The 25,637-nt window shown below is 43.2% G+C and overlaps 1 protein-coding gene across 1 annotated transcript in view; it reads left to right on the plus strand.

Annotated features, from left to right (window-relative positions):
* The window catches only part of NUBP1 (nucleotide binding protein 1), an 858,175-nt gene that overhangs the window by 390,486 nt on the left and 442,052 nt on the right, over positions 1–25,637 (plus strand). The window contains exon 6 of the mRNA XM_044089138.1: positions 22,576–22,666. Coding sequence (XP_043945073.1) covers positions 22,576–22,666 — 91 coding nt within the window. The remainder of the gene's footprint in view (positions 1–22,575; positions 22,667–25,637) is intronic.

The raw sequence follows: 25,637 nt of genomic DNA on the forward strand, positions 1-25,637 counted from the left end.
GGCATGACTTTTCTTCATTCTTTTTCCTGTTTGAATATCGCCCTCTGCCTGTCGCGGGTAGCACTCTGGCGGCACGACTTTTCTTCATTCTTTTTCCTGTTTGAATATTACCCTCTGCCTGTCGCGGTTAGCGCCCTGGGGGCATGACTTTTCTTCATTCTTTTTCCTGTTTGAATATCACCTTCTGCCTGTCGCGGGTAGCAACCTGGGAGCATGACTTTTCTTCATTCTTTTTCCTGTTTGAATATCACCCTCTGCCTGTCGCGGGTAGCACCCTGGGGACATGACTTTTCTTCATTCTTTTTCCTGTTTGAATATAACCCTCTGCTTGTCGCGAGTAGCGCCCTGGGGACATGACTTTTCTTCATTCTTTTTCCTGTTTGAATATCACCTTCTGCCTGTCGCGGGTAGCACCCTGGGGGCATGACTTTTCTTCATTCTTTTTCCTGTTTGAATATCACCCTCTGCCTGTCGCGGGTAGCACCCTGGGGGCATGACTTCTCTTCATTCTTTTTCCTGTTTGAATATCGCCCTCTGCCTGTCACGGGTAGCACCCTGGGGGCATGACTTTTCTTCATTCTTTTTCCTGTTTGAATATCACCCTCTGCCTGTCGCGGGTAGCACCCTGGGGGCATGACTTCTCTTCATTCTTTTTCCTGTTTGAATATCACCCTCTGCCTGTCGCGGGTAGCACCCTGGGGGCATGACTTTTCTTCATTCTTTTTCCTGTTTGAATATCACCCTCTGCCTGTCGCGGGTAGCACCCTGGGGGCATGACTTTTCTTCATTCTTTTTCTTGTTTGAATATCACCCTCTGCCTGTCGCGGGTAGCACACTGGGGGCATGACTTTTCTTCATTCTTTGTCATGTTTGAATATCACCCTCTGCTCTTTCATCTGCAACAGAAGAGCAGGTGGGCAGGGTAGTAATGCTGATTTTCACTTAGTGTCCATGTCTTCAAGAATGAAGTTGGTGTGGCCTTTGCCCCATTGCTGTTTGCTTGTTGATTTGTTTCCTGGCATACCTCTCAAATGTACAGAACGTAAAAGAAATTCCTGATTTTACCTAGTATTTTTGCTCTGTCCCTTGTAAAATGTTTGATTTTCTGATAAAATTGCTGAGGATTACAGTTTGCCACTAATATCATAAAATATTCATGCATATTATTGCTAAGAAACTATATGTTCAAAACATATTGTTCTGTTAAACTTTTAATTGAATTAGAGTAATTAAAATTATCCTTGATTTTGGGCCTTTGCCCCCTCCCATTATTTTTTTTTGTCCTGAATTATTGATCAAAAAAGTTGAAAGATGTGATTTCTAGCATTTTGGTGGCTCTGGGAACTCTCTCCAGATCTGGTCAAGCTTGTCCCCCCCCCCTTTTTTGTGGGGGGGGGCACCTCATCCTTTAGTGCCTAGACAAATTTAATTTGTTCTGGATCATAATATATTCTGATTGGGTACCTGATAGTAGTCCATAAGCTACTAACACACCTTCTGTTTGAGCTCAGGTGGATATCTCACTGTCCCCAACACACCTTCTGTTTGAGCTCCGGTGGATATCTCACTGTCCCCCAACCCACTTTCTGTTTGAGTTCAGGAGGATATCTCACTGCCCCCCCCCCATCACACATTCTGTTTGAGCTCAGGTGGATATCTCACTGTCCCCAACACACCTTCTGTTTGAGCTCAGTTGGATATCTCACTGTCCCCCAACACACCTTCCGTTTGAGCTCAGGTGGATATCTCACTGTCCCCCTTCTGTCACAGTCTCATCAGTCTCTGTCCTGATATCTCCAAAACTAATACTCCTTTTAACAGTCCAGGTACCCCCAACCATTCTCATTGTCCTACTTAACTTCTCAATCTCAAATGTATATACGAGGCTGCGTCTATTTTGTACAAGTGTTCGATACAGTAGTCAGGTATTATAATTTGTTTCCGTCATGTGTGTACATTTACCTATATTTTGTATTCCTTATGATATATAACTGTATGTCTTTCCATATCACTGTTGCAGTATTCCTTAAAGTATGGCTCCCCTGGGTCTATATTACCTCACTGAAACGGCAATACAGCGAATGCCGTTTCAGCAACACCTAAACATCGATTCACCACTTCTGCGAACGGCCATAACATCGATTTTTTTCCAAGGGGGAAAAAAAAATAATTAGTCCAACCACACACAAAAGACTATACCTGACGTTACAAAGTAGGGTGCTTTGCCCCACCCCCCCCCATACCCCACTACCTAAATATACCAACTACGAGATCGCACTACAGTGGGGAAAAGGGCAATTACACGGCGACGGCCAAGTGATATTTTTCTCTTGGAAAAAAATCGATGTTCTGGCCATTAGCGGAAGCGGTAGATCAGTGTTTACGTGTCTCTGAAACGGCATTCACTGTGTTGCCGTTTCGGTGACATAATATAGACCTGGATCCCCTGCCAAGGATAGCCCGATGTCTGGCCAGTATACCAAAGTCTTGTGTTGTAAAAGGGAAGTCATATGTCACATGTGTTCTCCCTGTGCACAACATAGGTTATAAAGGTAACGTATGGATGTACCATCCTTGGAACTTTATTGCCGCCAGTCTGAACAACATCTTCGGTCGCTAGTCTGAATGCTCATTTGTCTGGTGTAATGCTTCACTCCGTGATTGCTTTTTGCAGGATAAGGGGAATACAGATCTTTCGTTATCTGGACGACCTGCTCATTCAGGCTTCCTCTCTAGACACTTAGCTGCAACATCTTCATTATTCTATTTGTCTCCTGCAAAGCCTAGAGTTTACAGTGAATTTCCAAAAATGCTTTCTAACTCATGTGCAGATTCATGGACTATTCCAATTCTGGCGCCCCTGCCTCCTTCCAAGGCTTTAACTCTCACTGCTTTCTTTCAGTCCCTTCTTCCTGTGGCCTCCATTACAGCCAGGGGGATTCTGAGGACTCTGGGGTACATGGCTTCCACCATTCCTATGCTTCCTCTGGCCAAGCTTCATATGAGAAACCTCCAGTGGTTTCTAAAGTCAGTCTGGTTTCAACGTTCTCATCCTTTAGCTTTTCCAATTCCCCTTCTCCCATGCCTCAAGCTAGAGCTTTAGTGGTGGATTCATCAGTTGCCCCTAAACCTAGGGCTTCCTTTTCAACCTCCAGTCCCTGCACAGAAACTCTTTTCAGGTGCAGGATGGGGGCCTCCGTCAGTTCTTTGAAAGTTCAGGGCCTTTGGTCTTCTCATCAAAAGAAGAACCATCTCAAAATCAGAGAGATGAGAGAGCTTCTTCTGGCTCTTCAGTCTTTCCATTTTCTGTTCCTACCGGGGCCACTCAGTCTTTATGTGGTACATCAACAAGCAAGGGGGAGCATGGTCTTACCTTTTGTGCAGACTAGCTCTTTAGGTTTGGGATCTGTCTGTCCAGTATCAGGTGACTCTTCAGGCAGTGTCTGTTACATCAGATCAGAACATTGTAGCAGATTCTCGGAGCGGGTCCATAACACAAACTCATGAGTGGATGCTTCACAGGGATGTGTTTCTGGACATTGCCCACCAGTGGGGTACCAATCATGTAGATCTTTTTGCCTCCCCTCTGAACAGGCAACTTCTTTTGCACCATAGTCCCATTATTCTGGCTTGGAAGGTGGGTGCCCTTTCTTTTTCCTGGACTGGGATTTTTTTATGCCTTCTCTCCCCTTCCTCTCATATTGCATGTCCTGTTCAAGATAGAACAGAATGCTACCAAAATGTTGTTGGTGACTCCATTTTGGCTCAGACAGCATTGGTTCCCTCTGCATTTAGCCAAGAGCAATCATCACAAGTTACCTCAAAGGGTGGACCTTCTCACACAAGACAAGGGATCTCTCATCCTTTCCTGTCTGTCCAGTCTTCATTTCACACTGTGAGTGATAGGTTTTGAACCCTTTTAGGCACTTTTTTTTTCTGAGGACGTGCTTCGGGTTCTGCAGGAGGCCAGAAAACCCACTACCAGGAAATCTTAGTTATCCAAATGGAAGAGATTTTCTGTTTGGTGTCTTACTCATATCCTGGATTCACTAAAAGTTCCTTTGGTTATGTCTTATTTGTGTTAATTGCACAATGCTGGGTTGGCATACTCTTCTGTTAAAGCCCACCTGTCATCCATTTCTGCTTGTCTGCCTTTGATTCCTGCTTTGGCTTCTAGAGTCGAGGTTAAACAATTTCTTAAAGGTGTCCTTCATATTAGGCCTCCCAGGAAGCCTATTCCTCCTTCCTGGGACCTTAATTTTGTTCTGGAAAATTGACTCAGGCTCCTTTTGAGTCTGCAGCTTCAGCTTCCTTACAGCATTGCTCTCGGAAGACTGTTCTTCTTTTGGCCCTTACCTCAGCCAGGTTGGTGTCTGTACTGCAGGCCATTATGGCTGTTCTCATTTTTTAGTTTTTAGTTTTTCATAAGGACAGCTGGTCTGTTTGTAAAAATCGTTCTTTTAATGCTCAAGATGGTTAACGTGTTGCCTCTTAATCATACTATTCATTAGCCCCCTTTATTCCATTCTCCGCAGTCTGCTAGTGAGAAGGATCTTTGCACCTTGGATTTGCATCGACAACTCGGATATTTGGATAAAACTAAAGCCATTCGTAAATCTGAGAAGCTTTTTGTTTCCTTTCATCTAGGTCTTTAGGCTTGGCTGTCTTTAAACGATCTATTTCTTCCTGGATCTCTAAGGCCATTTCCTTTAGTTACGCTTTTCATGGGAAAAGCCTCCCTTCTTCTGTTAAGGCACATTCTGCCAGAGCTGTGGCTTCTTCTAGTTATTTTTTCAAAGGGTTAGATACTAATTCCATTCTTGAGGCAGCTACTTGGACTTATGTGCATACTTTTACCAAGCACTATAAGTTAGCTGTAGTTTCCAGGGCTATCCTTCACGGCTTTATCAAGGACTCTGCTGGACCTTACTCCACCCAAATTTCTTTCTCAGCTTTTTTCTTTCCCTTCTGTAAGGAATACTGAAGCAGTGATATGGAATGACATAGTACAGTTGTATAAAATATTACCATAACAGCAGATGTCCTTCTCTTCACTGTTGCTGTATTTGCCCCCTCCCTCCTGCCCCTGTTTCTTTCTCCTTCTGGATGCATGTTCCTCCTTTCTCCTTCTGGATGCATGTTCCTCCTTTCTCCTTGGACTGCATGTTCCTCCTTTCTCCTTCTGGATGCATGTTCCTCCTTTCTCCTTGGACTGTTGTTCCTTCTAAGGCTCTTCAGTTCTGAAGATGGTATGTCTGTATGTCACCTTTCTGCCATACGCCATGCATGGGGAGCATGCGTATGACATACAACATCCCTTTTACAACCTAAGGCTTTGGTATACTGGCCAGGCATTGGGCTACCCTTAGCAGGGGATCCCTACTGTAAGAAATACTGCAACAGTGAAGAGGACATCTACTGTTATGGTTAGATTTTACACAAGGGTACTTTTACATATATGTCAAAGCTGGTGTTACATGTGTAGCTTCACATTCATCCCTGCATAGTCCTACAGCCTACTTTTGGAAATCTGCTTTCCATCCCTTTTTGGAGATTCTTTTTTCCCATTGATCCTGAACTTTATGTTTGACAGTTTCATCTCACTGTTGCTGGGCCTGTCAGAGTGGTAGTGTTGACAGTTCATCCATGAGCTAATCGTTCTAAGTAGCTGTGCATGTTCCTTAAGGACCTGGATGCCTCCTATTTTAAGGAAGGAGTGACTCCTGTTTCGTATTTCTCCTTAGAAAATATCCGTATCCCTGAACAGATTCTTTCTCTTGGCTTCCTTGCTGGAGGAGGAATCTTGCTGGTGTGGGAATGTAGAAGGCTCTTCACTACCATGAGTAGTGTGAATTTAAGGGAGGTCCCCATGATGTTCTTCGTGTTTCACTGTTGCAGTCATTACATTTGGGTAATCTGCTGGCAGGTTGCCCTCAGTCGGCCTGAATAACAAAGTCTTGGGTCCTGCGTCGGTTGCTGTCTCCTCTTCCATGACGTCAGGGGTACAAAACATGCAGCCAACGCCATTTTATTCGGTCTGTCTTGCCGCGCGGTGCCCGAAGCATAAGCAGTTCGTAAGTGCCAGTCGGACAACTATTGAAATTTTCACATTCGAGTTTCAGAACCGAAGTCTTCAACTAAAGCCAAGTACCCCGTTGGGGAAACTTTTTCTTGCTCCTTACCGATGTCAGTAAAAGTTAATAATTGCATTACTTGTGGGAAGCAAATACCTCATAAGGATTTTCATTTGTACTATATTCCTTGCCTAGGCCCAGATCATAACGTGCCTTGCTGTCGGTTTTATGCTAGATATAACCAACGCACTATTAAGCGTTGGTATATTTTTGCTTCAAAATATTTTGGATCCAGATTTAATTACCCTGAAATGTCGTCGGTTATCAATCCGACTACCAGAGTTCACAAAAAACTCAAAGAAAAAGACAGATACAGACCGATGAGGTCCAAAATCGACGACAAAACTTCTCCTAAGCCAGTCGCCGGTTCGCCGGTACTCAGTGAGGTGCTTTCGCAGCCCCTGATACCCACTACTTTTGAGTCGCAGGCCTCTACCGAGACCCATGCGGAGTCCAGTATGCCACGAGATTCTCAGACTATTGAACCCACGGATGTCTCTCCCTTGGATGGGTCTGGAGCTGCTGAGCAGGCACCGGCTTCTGAGGGTGTTTTCAGGCTTCAACATTTTTCTATAAAACTGACGCCAGCTTCAAAAACATCTTCTATGTCTAAAAAACCGAGGCATGAGCCACGTGCTCAGGCCTCTATGCCTAAAAGCAGATGATCAAAATGGCTGAGGACTTAATTACCTTAATCAGGGGTTCCCAACCCCCTCCTGCTAAGAGGCCTAGGCAAGACACTGATTATGAATCTTCAGATCAGGTTTCCATTTCTTCTGATTCCTCTTCTGATCAGGAATTTTCTATTCCACCCTATGAGGATTCAGATGCAGAAGAATCCATCCCATCTGCATCTCCTCCTGAGGATTATTCTTTTGGAGAAACCTTGCATACTTTAAGGGAACATTTTCATTGGGAGAGTCAGGATTTCTCTGAATCAAAAAAGAGGCTTAGGGATTTCCTTCTTCTTCCACAGCATAGGCCTTTGGCAATACCTCATGTATTAGACATTGTTGATGATGTGTTTTCGGAATCAAGCATGGCTCCTGATTCCCTACCTGCGGCTCCTAGTAAGCCAGACAGATATTACAGGGTTCCTGACTCCCACAAATTTCTTTTCAAAAATCCTGCTGCTGATCCTGAGACTATCTCACAGGGTTCCAAAGGTGTAAAGGCCTCTACAGCCAAAAATCCTATCCCCTCTGATAGAGATTCCAAGGCGCTGGATAGATGGGGAAAGAAGGTTTATACATGTGCAACCTTGGTAGTTAGGGCCTTAAACTGCCAGTTTCATATGCTTAAATATCAACAGCATGTTATGGGTTTATTGAAACAGAAAATAATGTTGATTTCTGATTGTGTGGAAAATAAAGAATTACAGGAATTATTGCATGCAGCAGAACAGGTTCGAAAGCATAATTTGCAATGTGGTTTTGATTCCATGGAGGCCTCTTGCAGGGCCGCAGTTACTGGATCTGTGATTAGAAGGCATGCCTGGCTCAAGGAGCAAAATCTGCCTGATCATGTTAAAGCTAAATTGTTGGATGCCCCTTTACAGCATGATACTCCGGTAATAAGGCAGAAGAGGTTTTAAAGAAAATGGAAGACAAAGCTAAATCTATGCAAACTGTAAAAGATTTCTTACAAGTGCAGCCACCCAGGTTCAGTAGGCACTGGCCTACTAAAAATTAGTCCTTTCCTGTCTCCAACAGAGCCTCTCAAGGCAAATCCAGTTACTCAAAAGGCTCTAGATACCAATCACAGAGTTCATACAGGTCAAAGCAATGAGGTGCCTCCACCTCCAAATCTGGAGGAAACAAAGAACAAACCTACAGTAAGCAGTCTGAATGACCTCCCTCTACCTTCACCAAGCACTTATCTTTTGTCAGCCTCCTTGGGTGGAAAATTAGCACTTCATGCCGAAAATTGGCAGTTAATTACCCAGGACAAGTGGGTATTAAACATAGTATCCCAGGGGTACAGATTTCATTTCCATACTTTGCCAATTCCAAACGGTTGGCCAGATCTGCCACAAAATCAGTGGGCTGAGGCTCAGAAACAAGTTACGTCCCTCATGGATATGGGGGCTATTCAGCCAGTACCAGAACAGGAAAAAGGACAAGGTTTTTATTCAAGACTTTTCCTGGTAACCAGAAAAGACAATGCCTGTTGTCCAATACTGGACTTATTGATTTTGAACACGTTCCGGGACATTCCAAAATTCAAAATGCTGACTTTACAACAGCTACTGCCTATGCTGGGCAGGAACGCTTGGTTAGTGACTCTAGACTTAAAATAGGCATACCTGCATATCCCAATAAGGGAATTTTGCAAAAGATACCTCCGCTTCAAGGCAGGGTTTTTGCATTACCAATTCTCTGCACTGCCCTTTGGCTTATCTACTGCGCCCAGGGTCTTTACAAAGTGCCTGTCACCAGTAATTGCATTCTGCAGACAAAGAAGCATACAAATCTATCCTTATCTGGACGACTGTCTCATTCAAGCAGAGGACAACGACACTCTTCTTCAACATCTGGCGTTTGTAAAAAGGCTTCTAACATGCCTAGGGTATACAGTAAACGAAAAGAAATCACAACTGGTACCCTCTCAAATAATTACATTCCTGGGTGCAAGCTTGAATACAACTGCCCAGATGGCTTACCTTACACCAGACAAACAAAGGCAATTAACATACTTCAAACAGATGGCAACAAAAACCCAGTTATCTGCAAGACAAATTCTGCAGGCTTTGGGGTTAATGGCATCCTGCATTCTACTAATTCCATATGCAAGACTGCATATGAGGAAACTTCAATGGTACCTAAAAAGTTTATGGAGTCAACATTGTCACAGTCTGGAAACAATGATTCCTCTCATTCCCTGCCTACAACAGGAGTTTCTTTGGTGGGCAGAGACATGTCACCAAAACAAGGGACTGTCATTCACTCTACCCCTGCCACCCAAACCCTAACTACAGACGCATCAGACTATGCTTGGGAGGCCCACCTGGCGAGGAGATGCATTCAGGGCATAAGGAGCCCAAAACAAATGCATCTGCATATCAACCAGAAAGAGATGCTAGCTGTTCAGAATGCTCTGACAGCCTTCAAGGACTTACTTCATCCAGGACAACTACTGATAAAGATGGACAACACCACGGTTTTGTGGTACATAAACATGCAGGGGGGTACACATTCCTACCCCCTTTGCAGACTAGCCATGGCATTGTGGAACACATCTTCAAGCTCAATTCCTGCCAGGAAAACAAAATACTCTGGCAGACTACCTAAGCAGAAATCTCATGGACCCACACGAGTGGAAACTGGATCCACAAATCTTCAGCATGGTAACACAGAAATGGGGGAGCCCAGACATAAATCTATTTGCCTCTCCCCAAAATTATCAACTGGACAAATTCTGCACAAGGACGTATCACAGACAAGCATCTATCGTATCCTAACTATCCTTCAGTTGGAAAAACCTATCAGTCTATGCCTTTCCCCCTCTGCCTCTTCTCTCCAAGGTCTTACTAAAGCTCAGACAGGAAAAAACAAAAATGTTCCTGATTGCTCCAGACTGGCCTCGCCAGCACTGGTATCTAATTCTAAGAAATATGTCTCAACTCCCTCCTTGGTACTTGCCTCAAATACCTCATCTACTGTCTCAGCAGAATAATCAAATTCTGCACACTCAGCTCCAAACTCTGAACCTTGCAGCATGGTTGATCATTTAATTATTCAGGCAACACCTCTCAGTAAATCTGTGATGGAAGCCAGAAGGCCTAGTACTAGAAAATCTTATGCTGATAAATGGAAGAGATTCTGTGCTTGGAACCTAGCACAAGTAACGGACACAGCAAAACCAAATATCCCTCAGATTTTACAATACTTGACTGAGATGCTTGACAAAGGCCTATCTTTTTCTTCAATAAAAATCCATGCCTCTGCCATCTTGGCTCATTACAACACGGAGCCTCCCCTCTTTTCTCATCCTCTGCTTAAACAGTATCGTAGCGGGGCCAAAAATTTAAATCCTCCCAGAAGATTACCAACTCCTGCATGGGACCTCAGTTTTGTGCTGGAAAAACTCACCCTGCCTCCTTTTGAACCAGCAGCTACTGCGGATATAAACTTTTTATCTTGGAAAACCGCTTTCCTCTTGGCAATCACTTCAGCAAGAAGGGTTTCAGAACTACAGGCTCTCATGGCTGTGGAGCCTTTTATTACATTTTACCCGGACAGGGTGTCCCTCAGGACCAATCCTTCCTTTATGCCCAAGGTGGTATCCAGTGTGGCTCTTAACCAAACAATTCACCTGCCAACATTTTACCCAAATCCGCAGAACAAGGCGAAGCGGATTCTGCATTCATTGAACGTACACAGACAACTAATATTCTACTTAAACAATATCAAATCTCTAAGAAAGTCTGAGCAACTACTGGTGGCATTTGCTTCAGGATCAGAGGGGAAGGCTATATCAAAGCAGACTTTTTCTAAGTGAATAAGCCACTGCATTTGTTTCTGCTACTTGCACCATGGTAAACCTGTGCCCAAGGGGATCAGGTCACATTCCACCAGGGCTGCCTCTACCTCAGCAGCCTTTCTCAGAGGAGTTGCAACCAAAGACATTCTAGAAGCTGCTACTTGGAGCTCTGTTCATACCTTCACAAAGCATTATCATTTGCCTCTCTTTTCCAAGTCCAGGGCAGGCTTTGCCACTGCAGTTCTGCAGGGCCTTATAGCCTCTCCTAATGCTAGCTAGATCCATCCTCCAATCCATAGCTTTGGGATTCTACCCAAATGTAATGACTGCAGCAGTGAAACACGAAGAACATAGTACAGTTGTGTACACTTACCATAAATGTAGATGTTCGAGTATATTTACTGTTGCAGTCCGGGTTACCCACCCACCATCCCCCTTTTCTATAACTTCTCTTTCCTTCACTATATTCTAACGTCATTGTGGTGCATTTGCTTTTAGATGAAGGTAAAGTTTGTTGCTAAAAGTGCATTTTCATATATTGCTGTTTATATATATATATATATATAGATATATATATATATATATATATATATAATCTATACTTCCCATTTGGGGGGCACCTGACATCTGGGGTAAGGAAAAACTGAATAAAATGGTGTTGGCTGCATGTTTTATTTATTTATTTATTATTTTATTTTATTTTACATTTGTTGACCGGGCTAGTCTAGCTGGATACATATCCTTTTTCAGTAGAGGCCCGAGGAGAAAAGCTCCAGTAATGAGAAAAATAACACACTACAATTAGAAAGAGGAACAACATTATAAAGATAACAAATTTATACCCCTGATGACCTGATGTCATGGAAGAGGAGACAGCAACCGACGCAGGACCCAAGACTTTGTTATACAGGCCGACTGAGGGCAACCTGCCAGCAGATTACACAAATGTAATGACTGCAACAGTGAATACACTCGAACATCTACATTTATGGTAAGTGTACACAACTGTACTTTCTGCTGATTATCAAGACTGGTAGTGTGTCTCCTGTTTTAAATGGACTGAGGCTCACAATTGCATGCAGTTCCTAGATTGGTTTGCATTTGGAGTTATTTGAGTCACTGGGTAGTTCTGCCTGCTGCTCTGGCTGGCTTTAAATCTCCTGTTTTTAAGAGCATCTCTGTCTAGTGTTGGTTTATCCATTCCATGAAATACTTCAGTCCCTTGCATCTGAGGGTAAGTTTGGCATAATGGTTTTCATCTAATATACACAAAGTACAGGGTTTGATTCTGACCTCAGGTTATGTATTGGCTGGGCTTAAAATGGTCCCTTCTGGGCAGTTAAGCTAGGATTCACTTATAAACATATATGATTTGTTGCCAGACATTGTTTTTGTGTTCATAACTCCAGAGTCAGCCTAGGCATTCCTGGAGTTCAACCTTCTTAACTTGTTGTATTACAGTCCTTTGGTTGCTTGAGCTCTAGTGACTGACCATGTGGGATTCAGCCCATCCATGGGATGAATGAGGGAATGTGCTTTAACGTTAACTGTAAATACCATAATTGCCTTTGTATCATTTGATCTGTGAAGAGGACCCTCCTTGATGGATTATAGATAACCCTTCCTTGGTCCAGCTCTGGTTGGGTGGTTCCTCAAGCAAAGCCTAGCTGTTGAATTTTCCTATAAGTTGAGCAGGTATATAGTTGCACATCAAATGTTAACCGTGAAGATGCCAAATTTTCATTATTGTCAATTTGCAGGCGGGTGGTTTGTAGTGACAAAGAGAGAACTGGCAGTTGCAGGAAATAAGCGTTCTTATGCAGCCAACCCAATAAACCTAACCATAGGAACCATTTGCTTACTCACCTTTTCTTAACTTGGAGAATGAACATAAAAGCATGAAATAATAAAGTTACAGAGAATTTTGCAAAACAGCTGCCATAATCTAGAAAGACAAACTTTAGTAAATTAAGCCAGCTCTGACGAGGGTAGAGGGATAAAGCCTTGAATATAGCCCAGGTGATCTGTGATCAGTTAATGGCTTAGGAGCTTGACAGACCTGGTGGGGAAGATAGTCATTGCCATTGTGTGAGGAAGGAGGAGTGACCAGGGGGTGTTCACTGCTACAGTCTTTTAGAGGAGGTTGGCAGCCCTGGCAAGATGGATTCAGCCATGAAGTTGCTTTGGCTGTAATTGTTTCATCATGAGTGTATTGGAGTGCATACACCTGTCAGGAGGGGATTGCAATCCTGGCAGGGATAAGGGTTAAACCCTCCACCCAATGGAGGGGTTAGACCTAAATGAAGTATGTCATCATTTCTAGGATGCTGGCAAGGGCACAAGCAATGCTGAGGCCACCTTTATGATGGTCTACTGTGGCGAGATCTCACCCTTGCTGTGGAAAACCGGAATGAGGAACAGATGGGTATGGTTGATGGGAGGAGACTTAACAGTCAGGCAGAACAGCACACAATAAAAGTACATGAAAAAAGTTACAAGAATTAAGAGCAGTATCTCTGTTTGGATGTATATCGTCTCTCCTTTACACATGGGTTCTAACAGCTCTGTGAAAGGAGGACTTGGAACTGAATGCATATTCCCAGCTGATTCTGTAAGACTGGAACTAAGCAGGCAAAAGGTAGAGTATGCGAGATCTTGAGATAGGACCTGACAAAAAAAAAATACAGTCTTATGACTTTGAGGGTGTACTGTGGGATAGAAGGCCGGGAGCTCTTGTATGTAGACAAAACATAGACTGAACAAGATCAAATGCAGATTTAAAGCACAGCTCTATCATTAACTGGCAACCGCAGTACAGATTCTGCAGTGCTGGAGAAATATGGCTGCAGCTAGGATCTCCAGTGAAAGCCTGGCATTGGACTTCTGCACACCTTGCAGCCATACGTGTTCACTCTCTTGGAACACAAGGTAAAGTGCATTCAGTAGTCCAAGCAAGAAGACGTGAGGACATGAACTGCCATCACAAGGTCCACAGTATGCAAAATTTGTTGGATCCAGAAGATATTTTTCAGCTGGAAGTATGTCTTGATGATAACCGGCACATGGTGGTGGGGGGATATACTTCTAGAAACCATACACCATTGAATGAAACCTAAAAGGTAAGATGCAGTCCCCCAAATACTGTAGAACTAAGGTCACACTGGGTTTATAGATAAGGCACCAGAACTCTGTTGTGCACTGTGTGAGAGGCTGTATAGAAGTCGGAGAAGACCGTGAGAGGCTGTATAGAAGTCGGAGAAGACCGGAGAAGACCAAGCCAAAATGATCTGTCAAGAAAAGGAGGTGAATGGTTAGAGCTTCAATGCACCCCTGAGGACCTGCTGAAACGCTGTCCTCTGGAAACAGTCAGGAGTCTCACTTATCCGTGCAGCAGCAAGTGTCATTCTCCATCATGCATGACAATCAGATAAAGAAAATATCAAGAAGATGTGCAGTTCTACTTTTGTAGACATTCAAGTCAACTTTCTCCCATCATTAGATGTCCTTCCCCATCAAAAGGAGGATGCAGGAATAGAAGTTGTCAAAGTTCTTAACAAGGAACCATCTAAGATGTCACAGCACTTCAAAAAAGACCCAGGGTTTAGTCAAAATTCATTTTAGTTCCCAAGAAAGTCAAGGACCAGAGGCCAGTCTTTAGTTTAGTTGATCTAAACCTTTTTGCAAAAAAAAAGTTCCTGATGGTCACAGTGCAGTAGATCCTCCCTTGCCTGCAGGAAGGGAGTGTGATATCAGTAGACCTCCAGGATGCCTATCTTCATATCAAAGTTGCCAAAGCTTCCAGGAGGTTCCTGAAGTTCTGCCTAGGAGATGGCCATTACCAGTACAGAACTCTGCTTTTCAGTCTCGCCACATCCCCAGCCTCAGGTATTCAACATGTATTTGGCAGTGACTGCAGTTTATATAAGACCCAGGGAAAACCAAGAGTTTCTCTTATCTAGATGACTGGCTGTTTGTCTCTGCTATGAGAGAGTCGTTAATAAAGGCAAGGAATTATTTTATTTATTTTACATTTATTGACCGGGTATGTCTGACTGAGCTGAAGCCCTTTTTCAGCAGAGGCCTGGGGAGAAAAGCTCCAGTACATACATATAATCTTTGGTCATTGATTACAGACATTATACAAGTGGCATTAGAAAAACAGCAGGATTACAACACAGCCATTATTAAAGAAGTAGTTAATATAGAAAGAAAAAATAAAACAATTACTTTGGCTTTGTCAACCCTTGTGAACAGCTGTGAACTCTGTGAAGTTCCAAGCACTAATCTTTATAGGCTGCCTTATGGACAATGTTTAGAAAATTGTGACATTACCTCAGGACAGAATGCTGTCCGTACAGTCAGCAGTTAGACAGTGGCTACATTATCCTGTGTGCTCTGTCTTTCTAGTCCTTAAAATGGAGCGCTGGAGTGGTACTCTAAGATTGTATTCAGTATACTGGAAAAAGGAACAGAAATCCAGTGATCAGAGCTGGAAGGGTACATGGATTAAGGGGTAGGTTTGTACATAGTGTGCCATAACCAGCTGTAGTGGTTGCTGCTACCAAATTTCACCAAAGGATACCCCTTTGTTCCTTGTGTACCTTCAGTCATGGTGACCATGGATGCATCTCGTGGGTGTTGATACAGGATATTATAGAGGATGGGCTGTCTAAGGAATGTGAAGTAGTTAGGAATGTTGGCTTCCTATCACCATACTGGAGAAATGATGTATTAGTATTAGTAGTATTGCAAGTCTTTCAGGATCACCTCCCTTAGAGTGTAATAGCTCCACATGGGCGATGTGTCGATCACATAGTATTTCAACAAACAGGGTGCCACCAGGTCCTACCCTCTCTTTTGAGAAGCCATGAGATTCTGGGAATGGGAGATGTTCTTAAAATGCACATCCCGGGCTAAGCCAACTGCCTTGTGGTCAAGCTCAGCAAATGTATTCTGATACCCCACATGTGGTTCTTCAAACCCCTGGAAGCATGTTTGGTATTCCATTGATGGGGAAGCTGTGCAGCAATCTGTTTGCCTTACCTTCCAACATGAAATGCAACAAATTCTTTGCCCTTATGCCTCCATCTGGGTCAGACAACCAGGGACACTCTAATCCTTCAGGGCCACTGTATACTTCTCCACCTCTACTTCTCGTAACAAGAAGTTAAGCTGTGCAGTGCAACAGTAATCCTCATAGCTCAGAAAGCCTGAAGACCTTAACAAGTGTGGATCCCCCTGCCTTGGTCTCATGTTAAGAAGTCGTCCTTGCTTCTAGATCCCATTCCAGATACTGACCCATCCATCCAGTAGTCCTCAGCTGGACATTAGCTCCCTTCAGTTATCTGCATGATTTCTACAATTCCGTTGATGACCAGGGACCAGTCTGTGGTGGTCCAAATTCTTACGGTGTCACAAAAATCCTCCATTAGGAAACTACAAAGGCAAGAAAGTTTTTTTTTTCTTGTGGGCTACCCAACAAGGCCCCTTTTCAGCTCTAGGCCTTTCCATACTTTTCTTTGTCGGGATTGTTTGATGCTGTTTCTAGCTTTTCTACCATAAGGGTTCTAACAATAATCAGAGATTTAACTTCACCTCTTTTGTGGTACTAAACATTTGCGAAGCATTCCCAAGTTGAACCTTTCACCTCATCCTCCAATTAAAGATCCAACTCTGAACTGGACAAACTCGTTTGTATTCAGTTCGAGCCAGTTAACTCCACCAACTTTAAGTACCTGGAAGACCTTTTCTCCATAATTATTACATCTGCTAAGAGTCTCTGAACTATAGGCTCTATCGTGTTGTCTTCCCTACTTGGTGTTCATTCATTCATTCTCTGATTACCTGCTCTCTGGTTGAATGACCTCTACGTAGCAGTACAAAGTGAGAGAATCACTCTGCCCCCTGAAGAAAGGACAGCAAGTCAGTTAGTTTCAAAGGGACTCTGTGAATGGGAGCTTGCTTGCTGGATCTGCCAGTAGTGACATCCATCCATCCATCCTCAACCCCTTTTCCCATTTTGCACATGCAGTGACAATCAGCTAGAGCCAAGGTTTACACTGCCAGGTGGCTAGCCTTGCCGTTGTAGTTCATGCGTACCACTCACTTGCATGCACACACACTCACCTACGGCGAATTTAGTGAGTCCAATCTGCCTACTGCATATCTTTGGAATGTGGGAAGAAACCGGAGCAAATCCACATGACTGCAGGGAGGACATACAGACTCCACACAGAAGGCACCCCAGCCGAGAATTGAACTAAAGAACCTCTTGCTGTCAGGCAACAACGCTAATCACTGCACCACTGCGGCCACCCCTCATGTACATGTGTATAGATAGTTATATTTATTTATTTACCAGGATAGTCTGACTTGGTCAGTGAAAGCAAACCCTTTTCAGTGGAGACCAGGGGGAAAAGTTACATACAGAAATAATAAAAAGACAAAGTACACAAAAGAGAAAAAAATGTTACAATAAGTTTTATTATAGGATAACATAAGGCAGAGTAAAGCTTGATAAATAGTAGAAAAAACAAAAAAATAATCCCATAGATTTACAAATGCATTGATAATTGTATGTATGTGTTTATATAAAAATGTAATAAATGTATGTACATATTCACGGTTCCAGTAATGAAAAGGTAGTTTGTATCTAATCATTTGTAGGACCCTTTATCAGGAATTTGTTTTATGCAGAGTTTGTACTTTAGATTGCTTGGCTGTGTTTGCTAAGTGTTCAGCACATTTATTAATGACTTGCAGTTAATTATGTGGTTGTAACACATTTTAGATCACATCTTGAAGTACCAGCTTATGGCCACAGAGTGGCAGAAGAGGAGCGATGCTTGATTTATCTGGGGCAGGACAGCATTAGGTGTGAAGGAAGCATCTGCGTATGCTCATTCAGCCTACTTCTGTTTCCAGCATGTTTGAAACTTGGAACCAGGGTGTGTTGCAGTACACAAACCATTCCAAAAGGAGAAAACGCACTTTACCTCCTCCAGTGAGCTCAAACAGGAACCGGCAGGTGTAGTGTTCAATGCTGAAAGATATACAAGCAGAGCAAAAAGCTGAACGAACAGTACAACACTGCTTTGTCCTTAAATTAAACAAAGTTTACTCACAAAGTATGACATCTTACTGCTTTCACATTGCTAAAGAATGCATCATCAGACATAAAAGAACTAGCCTGAACAGTGCTTATATAACTTAAAAAACATGTGACCGACCTGGAATACAGTTGCAATTCACCTGGCTTCCAACATGTTTATTATGTGACATATTCAGAGTCAGTGTTTAGACAGATACACCGCTCAGTAGCTACTTGGTCATACTTCTTCTTTTGTTATAGCAGTAGCATACTCTGCTTTTAAACGGAATCTCAGTAGTGTCAAGTGACGCATTTAGAGAAAGTGTAGACAGATACACCACATTGCAGCCATTTGGTCATAGTTCATAGGAGATTACTAGGCTATTGACATGGAGGTCATTTTAAGCCTAGCCATTTCATCCCAATGTAATACCACAGAAATGCTAGTCAATACCCTAAATTGCATTTAGTGATGACTGCCCATGTTCAGGAGGGTTGTGGGCTCTGTCCCCAGTATGCTCTGTTTCACATGAATTGGTAGCGTGTTCCAAAGATGCAGCAGTTACTTGGGGGATAAATCTGTTCTTCCACCATGTCCTATTTAAGTTGCAGGCCGTATTTAGGTCCCTGGAATGGCTAGCCCTAGTCCCGTTTGATTTATGGATATGCACCAAGTTCATTTAGTTTGGGTCTTAGATTGCTGTGTAGGCCAGCCACAAGTCTCCCCCCCAAGAAATCTATACAATATGGAGTATAGTGACAGGGACTATAGTCAGTCTGTGTAAGGCATATGCTGGAACCCCTTAATCTTATTTGCTAAAACCTCTGAGGTCTCTCTAATTGCTGCAGTACATGCCAAATGGGGCATTATACTCAGTTATGAGCTGGATAAGTGCTGAGTATAGGGGCATGGGTTATAACTTCTTTGCTGTCAAGGCAATGCTTTTACTAATCAAGTGTGCTATGTAGAAAGCTTTCCTTACTACAGTAGACACATGGTGGTCAAAGTTAATATCGCAGTCCGCTTGTGATCCCAGGTCCCTTACCACTTTATGGGTACTTAATGTATTGTTGATTTGATAGTGTGAGGGGACACTGTGCTGAAGGGAATGATGATGCATTTTTTTCATTCAGTTTAAGATGGTGACTAATACATCAGTCGTTGGTTTGCGTGAGACCCTCCTGGAGTATACTGACATCATTTGTGGATTTGATGATTGCACCTAGTTTGCAGTCGTCTACAAACTTGGTCAGCCACAACCCCTTAGTTTTGACCTGAACTTTTGGGAAGTATATACCAAACAGTTACCAAACAGTAAGGGGCCCAGCACTGACCCCTGTGGCACCCCACTGGTAACCGGTCTGCTGGTTGATGTGGAGTCACCCACTTTGATAGTGTGTGTCTGGTTTGTGAGCCAGTTGACAACCCATCTTACAATGAAGTGTTTACATTCAGTTTGATACGTTTATTGGTAATGCCTGAATGTGAGATTGTGTCAAAAGCCTATGCCAAGTCGAGCTATGCTGTGTGCTCAGATTTGCCCTCATCAGTGGCCTTGGTCACATTTTCAAAGAAATCCACCAGATTTAACAAGCAGGATCTGCCCTTCACAAAGCTGAATTAGGTCGGATCAAGGGTTTGGAGGTCACCTATGTCTTTATTTATGAGGTCTATAATATTACGTTCCATGGCCTTACAGGTGAAGCTGATCAGGCTTATGGGTCTGTAGTTCCCCGGGTTTGTTCCTAGGCCACCTTTGTGGAGGGGGAATAACTGTTGCTGTTCTCCATTCTGCAATAACAAAACATGTGGTTAGGCTATGATTGAAAAGGGTACTTAGTGATGATGCAAGTTTATGTTTTAGCATGTTTAGAAGACAGCCTGGGATGTCATCTGGTCCCATGGAGGCTGTGTTTTTTGACTTGGACAAGGCTTTGATGATCTGCTCTTCAGATATGTAGGGTGGGGGGGTTGGGGGAAGGTTTGTGATACGTTTAGAAGGGATAAGGGAGTGAAATTTTCACCAAACCTATCCACTAGCAGGTTTGCTATCTCTGTGGGTCAGTGTGTGTGATACTGTTGGCCACTAGTTCTGCACATGCTTGGTCCTACCCTTTAGGTTACGTACGTAGCTGTAAAAGGTCTTATGGTTATCCTTGGCTGTACTTGCTAAGTTTCTCTTAAAGCAGCCTTTGGGCAAGAGTTGTTTTATTTGCCTGTTGAGGCTGAGGGGGGTGCTTTTCCATTGTTGGGGCCTTACCTTTTTTTTTCTTGGACAGCAGCTTTTTGCGTTTATTGTAAAGTTTGTTGATGCCAGATGCCCACCATGGCAGCTTGTTTTTACTTGGGGTACTGGCTTTGATTCTTACTGGTACGGCCGAGTTTATACACTTGTGCAAGTAATTGTAAAGGGCTTTAGTATAAGCTTTGGCGTAGTTACCACTTCCAGTTTGGGGTGGGGCTTGGAATGCATTTATACCTTCACGTAGGAGGGTATAGTTTGCCTTGGTGACGTTTTTTAGTCTGATTTCACCCTTTGTAAGTTCTGGTGTTAGTGCCAGCTTGAATATGACTGATTTGTGGTCAGTTTTAACTAATCGGGGTCTGACAGTGCATCTGTTTGACATGTTGGTGAGGACCAGATCCAGAATGTTTGTTCTTCTTGCCAGAGTATGGACAGTTTGTTCCAGGGCATTTGAATTAACAAGGTCAAGGAACTTTTTCACTAGTGAGTTAGGGTTAACATAGGTTTCCCAGTTGATGGTGGGATAATTGAAATCCCCCATAACCAGTGTGTTAGGTAAAGTTTAGATTGTCTCTAGTTTGGTCAAGTAGGCTTTGTGGGCTTCATGACCTATGGAGGGGGATCTATAACTGGCTATGACTTGAATGGGAGTCTTGCCTACCGTAACCTGAACCTGGAGTAACTCCATGGTTGTCCAGTTTAACTAGACGGGAGGTGCATCTATCTCCAGTATAGATTGAAACACCACCTCCTTTGTTTTTTGCACATTCATTTTGCGGTCTAAAGGTGTGGAAGGCATTGTAGCTTTGCAAGGCCGGGGTACTCTCTGAGGCCTTGAATCAGGTTTCTGTGACTGCACAGACATCTACATCTAGAGACAGAAGTGCTTCCAGGGAGTGCAGTTTTTTGGTTTAAGCTCCTACCATTTAGCAGCATGACTGTTATTTTGTTCTGATAGGTTAATTTCAAGTCGGTAATGTTTTCGAGACCTTGCCTAAAAAGGGCAGTATGGGGGTGGCAAGAACCTTTGCCAGTAGCTGAAAGCCTAGAGGTGCCAGGAGCAAACCATCTCTGGCAAAGCAGCGAGGTTTGTCAACTATCGCTTCCCAGACTAACGGGAGCTGGATCCCTTTTGAATGACACCAAAAACTGAGCCAGTCATTGAATCAGTCATTTTTTTTGTTTATACTGAGGCATCAGTCTAGGTGAGGGTAGTATGCTGCTCAAGGCTAGGAATATACCTGCCTGGGACACACACAGTTCAACCATGTCTGTCTTCATATAGTCCAGTGAGGTACATCTCAGGTCATTCACACCAACAGGAAGTATGACAGTCATAATAACACTTGTTGCTGAGAGACCTAATCTGACAAATCCTGGCACCAGACAGGCAGCTAACCGCGACTTTGTCCTTGTCCAACCTGGTGAGTGGGACATCTGTGTGTCTCACTACTGCATCTCCAATGAAAAGAAAATTTGTTTTTTTGAGTGTTATGCCTTTACTGGCTTGGTGGGTGAGACACTGGTGTTGCTATGTGTCATGGTGCTGTGGGGACTGTGTTAGTTGTAGCAGTCTTGTGATTTGGAGGTCTCTGGTGTTTCGGTAAGTTTTTTGAGAGACCATTCCTGTATGTGGATTTACATATTTTGATGCATGCTATTTGTATGAGTGGTGGTATGTGTATAAGTAGTGATGAGCCTATGTCATGGTGGATGAGTTGACAACCTTCTCAGTTGTGTTGCTATAGCAACATGCTCTGTTTTTAAACAGAATGTTATGTGATGTATTCAGAGTCCATGTAGAGAGATATGCCACACTGCAGACATTGGTCATAGTTCTGTTGCTATAGCACTACACTCTGTTCTTAAACAGAATCCTAGTAGTGTGACATTTAGTTGTGTGTGTGACAACGTTATTCTGACATGAAACTCCATATGTATTAAAGTACTTTAATGGTGCTGCTTTGAAAGAGATATTCCTGTGTTTCATTATCATCCTTGTGCTGTTTTATGCTGTCACCGCAGACACTGGTCCACTAAACCGATGGGTTTTGTGCATGTTTCCAGTTAAATAATGTTCAGAACATGAACATGTCCTCCTGATTCTGCCAGACCAGGATTATCTAACACTGCAGAACCAGCATCTTTCAAGGTGTGCATCCTAGCAGTGCTATTTAAATTTGGTCTTGTAGTACTGCTTGCAGTTGTGACTGCCCAGGGTATTCCAGTAAATGGTGGTAATTCAGGATACTGACGTCTGTCTTCCATCAATTTGGAGCTGCCACAGAGAACCCTTGGTTATTAGTTGGCATTACATACAGTAGCTGTCAACAGTATATTCAGGAACTCGGCCAATTAGTTTGACTAGATATTTTGGCTCTGCATCATCAGAAATCCAGTGGTATTTCTCATGTCATAATGAACAAAAATAAAGCTTTTTCTGGAACTGAAGACAATATTGAAATTCAGAGTATCCAAGATGTATGCATGCATGTTGCTGGAATTTGTTGTGAAGATTGTCCTTTTTCTTCTGTTTATAGACTTCTTGTCAGTAATACAATACTATAGTCTCAGTCTGCTGAATTTATCGTGTCACTTGTGAAATTTTCTTTCTGTTTTTCAGTATGTTGAAGACAATCTGGGTGTGATGTCTGTTGGCTTCCTGCTTAGTGGTCCAGAAGATGCTGTTATTTGGAGGGGACCCAAAAAAAATGGTTTGTGTGAATTACAGTCTCTAGTATGAAACATTAGCTGCACAGAAACATAGTAGTTTTGCATGTTAGGCACTTCCGAAGAGTTATTTGAAATGTTGTCACTCTAATAAGAGGTCAAGTGACTGCAGCCTTGCTGGGCTGTCGTTGTAGTACTGTTGTGTTTAAAGTTTTGTAATTGTAGATGCTGTTCAGTGCATTTGTCATTTCTGCGGAGTATTTTTCATGATGTTTGAGATGGTAAGTTGAAGCTTGATTAATTAATTTATCATTTGTACACTTATTTTACTACACCACCTGTCCACCAACCCACAACTTCTTTTTCCCAGTTTTGCACATGGGGTCTGGGTGTCACCTCAACAGTGACAGTCATCTAGAGCCAAGGTTTATACCACCTGGTGGCTGTCCCTTTTTCCACACCACACACTCTCGCACACACTCACATTTTCACCAATTTCAAGTATCCAGCCCACCTACTGCATGTCTTTGGAATGTGGGAGGAAACTGGAGCAGCTGCAGGAAACCAACATGAATACAAGGAAGACATTTTACTAGTAAAGATACTATTGCTTTTTCATAGGAAGTTAAATAAGAAAATGAATGCATTTATTCATCATGACAGAAGACATGGGCAAATACCCTTAATCTCTATGTCTCCTACCCGGAGTACATTTTATTGTATGTATACTTTAAAAGTATCATCAGTTATTTATGTACTTTGTAACAGCATTATTAGGTTTTAAGCACTTGTCACATCTTTTAAATTAATGTGTTTGACAAGTTGGCTTTAAGTGTTTGTGTTGCAGATGTGACGGAGCAATGGGATAAAATGGACACTCCTGCCAAGAGCACAGCTTTCCAAAGATACAAACATCTACCATTAATTAATCTTCAGCTCTCAGGTGACGAGTTTAGAAACTTTAGTTGTTTCTCTTCATTTCTCAAGTCCACAAGTTTATTTACAGCTACTTCAGAAGACTTGCCCATCAAACATACACACGGACCAGCTTCAGACTACTGCTTTTTCTTATTTTGCTTTGCGTTTTTTTTTTTTTTGGCAATCAAAAACATCATTAAGTCGATCACATAGCCACAGTGGGATCATTAGCATCACAGGGTTGTTGACTGGACAATTCCTGAAACGTGCACCAGCATGGCATCTATTCACTGGTTAGACAGTTGAGAGGGGAAGGCCCTAGGAAGCTGGAATTTACAAAGCATGTATGGCTGGAGCGTGGCTGCTAGATAAGCTGTTATCCAAGTGTTATTCACACCTCCCCCCTGCAGAACCTCACTAATGTGTGCTAATGCTAACCTCTAACCCCAACCCTACCTCTGACCCCTAACCCTTATCATACCACTACCCAAGACATTCTCTAAGACAGATAAATGCACCAGCAAACATGCACAACACGAACGCTGTCCCCTTACCTAATGATTAACTCTAACCTCATCTTACCAGTGCTTGTACAAACACTGCTCATCCCTTACACCAGTGCACTTACACAAACACTGCTCATCCCTTACACCAGTGCACTTACACAAACACTGCTCATCCCTTACACCAGTGCACTTACACAAACACTGCTCATCCCTTACACCAGTGCACTTACACAAACACTGCTCATCCCTTACACCAGTGCACTTACACAAACACTGCTCATCCCTTACACCAGTGCACTTACACAAACACTGCTCATCCCTTACACCAGTGCACTTACACAAACACTGCTCATCCCTTACACCAGTGCACTTACACAAACACTGCTCATCCCTTACACCAGTGCACTGCTCATCCCTTACACCAGTGCACTGCTCATCCCTTACACCAGTGCACTTGTACAAACACTGCTCATCCCTTACACCAGTGCACTTGTACAAACACTGCTCATCCCTTACACCAGTGCACTTACACAAACACTGCTCATCCCTTACACCAGTGCACTTACACAAACACTGTTCATCCCTTACACCAGTGCACTTACCACAAACACTGCTCATCCCTTACACCAGTGCACTTACACAAACACTGTTCATCCCTTACACCAGTGCACTTACCACAAACACTGCTCATCCCTTACACCAGTGCACTTACACAAACACTGCTCATCCCTTACACCAGTGCACTTACACAAACACTGCTCATCCCTTACACCAGTGCACTTACACAAACACTGCTCATCCCTTACACCAGTGCACTTACCACAAACACTGCTCATCCCTTACACCAGTCCACTTACCACAAACACTGTTCATCCCTTACACCAGTGCACTTACCACAAACACTGCTCATCCCTTACACCAGTGCACTTACACAAACACTGCTCATCCCTTACACCAGTGCACTTACACAAACACTGCTCATCCCTTACACCAGTGCACTTACCACAAACACTGCTCATCCCTTACACCAGTCCACTTACCACAAACACTGTTCATCCCTTACACCAGTGCACTTACCACAAACACTGCTCATCCCTTACCCAGTGCACTTACACAAACACTGCACATCCCTTACACCAGTGCACTTACACAAACACTGCTCATCCCTTACACCAGTGCACTTACCACAAACACTGTTCATCCCTTACACCAGTCCACTGACCACAAACACTGTTCATCTCTTACACCAGTCCACTGACCACAAACACTGTTCATCCCTTACACCAGTCCACTTACACAAACACTGCTCATCCCTTACACCAGTGCACTTACCACAAACACTGCTCATCCCTTACACCAGTGCACTTACCACAAACACTGCTCATCCCTTACACCAGTGCACTTACCACAAACACTGCTCATCCCTTACACCAGTGCACTTACCACAAACACTGCTCATCCCTTACACCAGTGCACTTACCACAAACACTGCTCATCCCTTACACCAGTGCACTTACCACAAACACTGCTCATCCCTTACACCAGTGCACTTACCACAAACACTGCTCATCCCTTACACCAGTGCACTTAC

The sequence above is a fragment of the Protopterus annectens genome, chromosome 12.part0 (assembly GCF_019279795.1).
Source record: "Protopterus annectens isolate FY-2018-M chromosome 12.part0, PAN1.0, whole genome shotgun sequence".
In the NCBI taxonomy this organism is placed as follows: domain Eukaryota; kingdom Metazoa; phylum Chordata; order Ceratodontiformes; family Protopteridae; genus Protopterus; species Protopterus annectens.